At 52.6% G+C, this 5,743-nt stretch overlaps 1 protein-coding gene across 1 annotated transcript; it reads right to left on the minus strand.

Moving 5' to 3' along the window:
* Positions 1–3,979: 3,979 nt before the first annotated feature.
* LOC119355160 (mitogen-activated protein kinase kinase kinase 17-like) lies at positions 3,980–5,498 on the minus strand. Its single transcript, XM_037621941.1, has one exon. It carries the CDS (start codon positions 5,426–5,428, stop codon positions 3,980–3,982), a length of 1,449 nt encoding a protein of 482 aa, XP_037477838.1. The 5' UTR covers positions 5,429–5,498.
* Positions 5,499–5,743: the final 245 nt, after the last annotated feature.

A 5,743-nucleotide genomic window follows, 5' to 3' on the forward strand; every position in this document is an offset into this window, starting at 1 on the left:
ACTATTTCTGAATACTCGCGAAGGTGGCAACAATAAGATCTAGGGTTAATTAGATAAATGCCACTCCAATTATGGCGATTCATAAAAATGCCATTGCAATTTCCAAACTTTGAAAAATGCCACTGCAAATTTTGCAATCTTTGAAGAACACCACTGCAGACTTCGAAAAATGCCACTGGAAGTGGCATGAAATGACATTTTTCAAAGTTTGGAAATTGCGGTGGCATTTCTCAGAATCGCCAGAATTGGAGTGGCATTTATCAAATTAACCCTAAGATCTAAGCAGGTTCATTACCACGTGGTTCATCCGAGAAAGCATCCTCGAAGGATTTCTAATATTACATTCACAAGATCCATAAGAAAAAAAGATGGGAGTAGTTATTTTGAGAATTGATTTTGAGAAGGCAGACAATAAGGTTAAAACAATAAAAAGTGGTGGTTTCTTTTCAAACCCTCGGGACGAAAGGATTTTTACTTCTTTCTGACGTAAGTGCATGGAATTATTTATATTATGTCAAAGTGCTCTATATCATGATAACTTAGGGATATATTTATAAACAAAGAAAGATCTCCGCAAAGGGGATCCTCCGTCCTATATCTCTACTATTAAAGGGCAATAGGTCGTTTGCTTCCTCACCTTTAGGTTTTTTTTCTCTCCTTTGATTACACCCCTTCCAACAGATTTACTGTCAATTTTAATTGTCCGGTATCAAATCTGCTACCTTTCGTAATATGGATTATTATTATTATTATTATTATTATTATTATTATTATTATTATTGTTATTATTATTATTATTATTATGTTGGCAAATTGGAAAAGTACTAACCCTAGTAATTTATTTCCAATTTTGCCTTCCCAACATCACATCCCCTATCAATTCACATCCCCGCTTATTGATTTATTTCCAAACTTGTTTGCCCGACATCACATCTCCTTCCGTCAGTAATATGAACACTAGTTCTTTTTTTTTGGCAAATTGGAAACGCGGTACTCCCACTGATTTAATTCCAGTTTTATTTATCCAAAGTGTGTGTGTGGGTGACAATGGAAGGGGGGTTGTGACCGAATGAGCCACTGAGATATGGGGATTGAGGAGGCGGAGATGGTGAGTGAAAGGTATACTGGAGAAACAATTGATATGGACCACAAAACTATGTATGCTCCCGTTGCAACGTACGGACAATTAGCTATTTTTTTAGAATTTGATACGCCAACAAATTTGATTGATAGAGCGTAGTCAGAGAGTCTAATTCATAGGATGGTGCCTCATCTTGTTGGTGATTGATTCATCCAATCTGGTATAAGCCGATTAAATCATTCTATTTATGGTCGACGACCTAAGAAAACAAAGAATATAGTACTTTTAAACTAAAACCACGACAAGTATAGTTTTTGAAAGGAGGGAGTGTTGCCTATTTGAGCAACACACGGTTCGGAAAAATATTATAAGAGTAGATTTTGTACTTCACGAAGGGACAGGGATGGCGTTGGAGGTCAATCGACTAGAGGGGTGAATAGGGCATTATGAAGTTTCGTTCAATTTTTTGTTAATCATGCAAGAATGAAGCTTACAACTCTGCCAAGTGCTCCTACTAAAAAGACGGCGTCCTCGGTGCTAGATTTGAAGATGTTGGTCGTCTAGTTGTTGCTTGAGTTGCTTCCCTGGTTGGCAAGTTTAGATGTGTTTTTCTTCATTTGGGTCGAGCATCTCATGTCTTCCTGCTTCGGCAACCATGTTCACATCTCTTGCGTTCGTGCCATGCGTTGCACCATCACTGTACTCACTCTAACTTCTATCAATGAAATCACGCAAATTTGCGTATTCGTGAAAAAAATCCTACTAAAAAGAATTAGGACTAAAAAGAATTAGGACTAAGCTACAAACATGTTTATTTATAAGTGTGTGCTTTTGTTGCATCACTTGTACGATCGCTGAATTTTGCACCAATTACGTAAAACACATAGAACAATACCTTGGACTAAATCCAAAGAACCATCTGCCCATGTGAGCACCGGTTTTGTGGCGCGTAAGGCTTGGTGTAGGCCTGTACCTGTAGGGACAGCCCGGTGATGGCCGGCCTTCACGCACCGACTCCACCGGCGTGACGGTCGAATCGGCTGCTCTTCTTTAAGAGCATCTCCAACACGCACCGCAAAACGCATGCCCGCACGGTAAAAATAGTTTTTCGCGCGCGTCGTTTGGTTCCGCGCGCTTCAGCGATGGCGGAAAATTACCGCGTGCGGGAAGCGTTTGCGCGTGTGCGGGAGAAAGCGGCACGCGGCGCGGTAGATTTGGCGCGCCGCTTCACGCGCGCCTATAAAGTTTCGCGCTTCGCCACGCACACAGAACAGACACACGCCCTCCTCCTCGCAACCTCTCCGCTTCGCCGCTTTCTGCGCCACCACCGCGCCTCCATGCCGCCGCGCCGCCGGGGTGCTTCGGGCTTTCGCGGCGTCCGCGAGCGCCCCAACGGCTGGTACTCCGCCAAAATACGGTCCGGCGACGTCCGGTTCGGCCTCAGGACGTTCCGGAGCGCGCGCGAGACGGCCCGCGCGTACGACGCGGCGGCGTGGCGCTTGGAGAGGCCCCGGTCGCAGATGAATTTCCGGGACATCTTCATGCGCGAGGAGGCGCAGCGCCTCGTCCCTCCGCCGCGTCTCATCACGGACATGGACCGTACCTACCACTCTCGGCGGCAGCGCCGTCTCCTCGTCGCCGAAGAGGACGAGCGAGCCATGGCGGAGTGGCACCGTCGCCACCCAGAGGACGTCGACGCCGAGCGTGCCTACTGGGCGGAGAGGACGGCAAGGTGCCGCTCGGAGCGGGCGGACCGGCGTCAGCGGAAGGCAGTGGCGAACGAGCAGTGCGACATCGTCTCCGCAAATGGGAGGTCGTTCTTCACCTCGGACGATGAACGTTGGGACGACATATGGCTCTCAACCTCGGACGACACCGACGAGAGTGATGATGGTGATGATAGCGACTTGGAGTAGTTTTCTATCTATGTATACCGTAGTAGTTTCTATCTATCTATCTATGTCGTAGTAGTATCTATCTATCTATGTATGTCGAACTATCTATCTATCTATGCCGTAGTAGTTGCACCGATATAAAATATCTTTGTATCGTTTTTTTATTTATGTAATTTTAATTTAAAAAATATTGTAGAATGAGCGCGCGCTGCATTTTACCGCGCCTGCTGGAGCTGCACGTGCGACTTTTCAGCGCGGCTGCTGTAGCAAACGCTGCGCACCGCGCCAAACCAGACGATGAACGCGCGTCAAATCCGTTTTTACCGTGCGACGCGTTGGGCGCGTGTTGGAGATGCTCTAAAACGTGTTTGGCCTCGTGCTCTGCCCGCCGTGTGCCGTGTGGACTAACTCAGCAGAGAAACAGATAAGCACGAGCCTGCCAGTTCTCATCAGAGAAACATGCATTGCGGAGCATCCACGAGTGTAGGGGATACGTGTCGACTGCGCTGGCACACCCACAAAAAACAAAAAGACTACGCCGGCGCACAGCCGACACGACATCCACAAGCACACGGCGAGTCGACGAGTCCCGGTGCGCGGCGAGAGGACACCGGAGGAGTGGTGGCTGGATGAATCTCCACCCGTGACCCGGCGAAGCAATCTGTGGACGGGACGCTTCCTTGACCCGCTTTCGCTCGCTCGTCGGCCGTCGACTCCGTCTGCTGGACCCACGTAAAAACAAGAGGTTTTTGACCGTGCGGCAGCGCTTTGTGTTGACGATCCATTCGAGCAGTAGTACGCCTGCAGTGACGCTGCGCTTTCCGCGTCGACCCCAGCCCTTCCGCGGTGGAAGATTCACCGTGCGGCGCCGTGGCGCGCAAGCTCTGAGTCCACGCTGGACTCCCTTTCCTCCGTCCGAGTCACGGCCACGCGACGTGCTGCTAGTTTACTGTTCGTGTGGCCTATTTTTCCTCCGAATTTGCCGATCCATCTGATTCTAATTCTAAGTCCAACCTAATTTTTCCTTTAATTCGTCAATCATTATCTTTTTTTTCCGGGTGAACCCATCATTATCACGTAGCAATGGGGAGCAGAAGTATGAGCGGACAAAACAGAGGAGCGGCGCCAAGCGGGATACTGTTTGTGTATCAACGAATTCGATTGCATCAGTGATTATGTTGCAAAACAGTACTGTTTGCACTAATAATTTACAAGTGCATGACACTAATTGGCCACAAACTAAACTCTTCAAAAACTGGTAATGCCTAACGACTGGGTCAGCCTCATATGCTTCTCCTGCGTCGAGGAAGCTCCTGCTGTGCTCTACGTCAACGGCAATGTCGGGAAAGCCCGACTCTGCATCTAGTACTGATTCTTCTTCACTTGTGATCGCGATAATGCCAGCGATGATGCCAGTCGTCTCCTTGGCCGGCACGGCGTCTGCGTCCGCTGCTTCGGTTGGTGCGGAGAGCACGTCGATCCAGCCCTCGTCGGAGTCCCAGTCCGGGAGCGCCGAGGCAGGGCAGGCCAATGCTCCGATCCTCCTCTCGGCCGTGCTGTCGTGCTCCGCCTCCTCGGTGTCTGACTCCGACCCCCAGAATGCCGCGTCCAGCGTGCTCTTGGGCGACACCCATTTGCTTTTGCTCTCCACGGCTTGTGGCTTCGCGCCGTCAACGACGGCGGCCAAGAACGGATGCTTCAACAGCTGCTCCGCCGTGCACCGGCCGCTGGCCTGCCTGATCAGGCAGCCGCGCAGGAAGTCCTTTGCCTCAGCGGACATCCACTCGGGCACCTCGGGCACGGCCTCCGTGTACCCGATCCGGTGCAGCGCGGCGAGCGCGTTGCCGTCCATGCCGGTCCACGGGGCGCGGCCTGTGGCCATCTCGACGACCGTGCAGCCGAGCGCCCAGACGTCGGCCGCGGGGCCCTGCTCCTCGCCGCGCGCCACCTCCGGCGCCATGAACGCCGGCGTGCCGCCGATGATCGGACCATCGGCGGCCGCTTTCTTAGAGCACCCGAAGTCCGCGAGCTTGGCGCGGCCGTCGGCGCCGATCACCACGTTCCTGCCCTTGACGTCCCCGTGCACCATCCCGGCGCCGTGAACGTACGCGAGCCCGGCCGCCACGTCAGCGGCGTACCCGCGGACGGCGCACTCGTCGAGCCCCCCGTTGCTGGCCACCCGGTCCGCCAGCGAGCCGCCGGGGGCGAACTCGAGGAAGAGCTGGTAGGAGCCGTCGCGGGCGTCGCGGCCGCCGATGCAGGAGACGACGCGCGGGGAGCGCAGGCAGGACATGAGGCCCTCCTCCCTCTTAAGAGCCGAGGCGCACGCCGCCGTCGCGGACTTGACCGCGAAGAGCTGGCCCGACACATCGTCCGCGGCGAGGAAGACCTCAGCCCCCGAGCCGCCGCGGCCGAGCGTGCGCAGCCGCGTCCATTGCTTGCCCACGGCCATCGCTCTGCGTTGCGAATTGGGATCGGGATGGGGTTGTTTCTGTTGGCACTCTGTTGTCGAGCTTGCTTGTGAATTGTTGATGGGTTCCTTCTTTTTGTGGCGGGTGCGCGTATATATAGGTTTAGGGGTAGGAGAGAAGAAAAGTTTGGAACATGGCGAAAGTGTTTGGCGTGTGGGGGGACGGGTTAGGAAAGGAAATCCAGAAGCGAAAAGGCGTGGGAAGCAAGCTGTTTAGGCTCTCGGCACGCGCTCGCGGCGGCGGCGTCCTCCTGTGACTGTGGGTGGGAACGCGCGGTCCGGGCATGACCTGACCAA

This window comes from Triticum dicoccoides, chromosome 1A (assembly GCF_002162155.2).
Source record: "Triticum dicoccoides isolate Atlit2015 ecotype Zavitan chromosome 1A, WEW_v2.0, whole genome shotgun sequence".
Taxonomy (NCBI): Eukaryota; Viridiplantae; Streptophyta; class Magnoliopsida; order Poales; family Poaceae; genus Triticum; species Triticum dicoccoides.

Coding starts and splice junctions, on each gene's coding strand:
- LOC119355160 (XM_037621941.1), bottom strand. CDS start 5,428: ATGGCCGTGGGCAAGCAATGGACGCGGCTGCGCACGCTCGGCCGCGGC.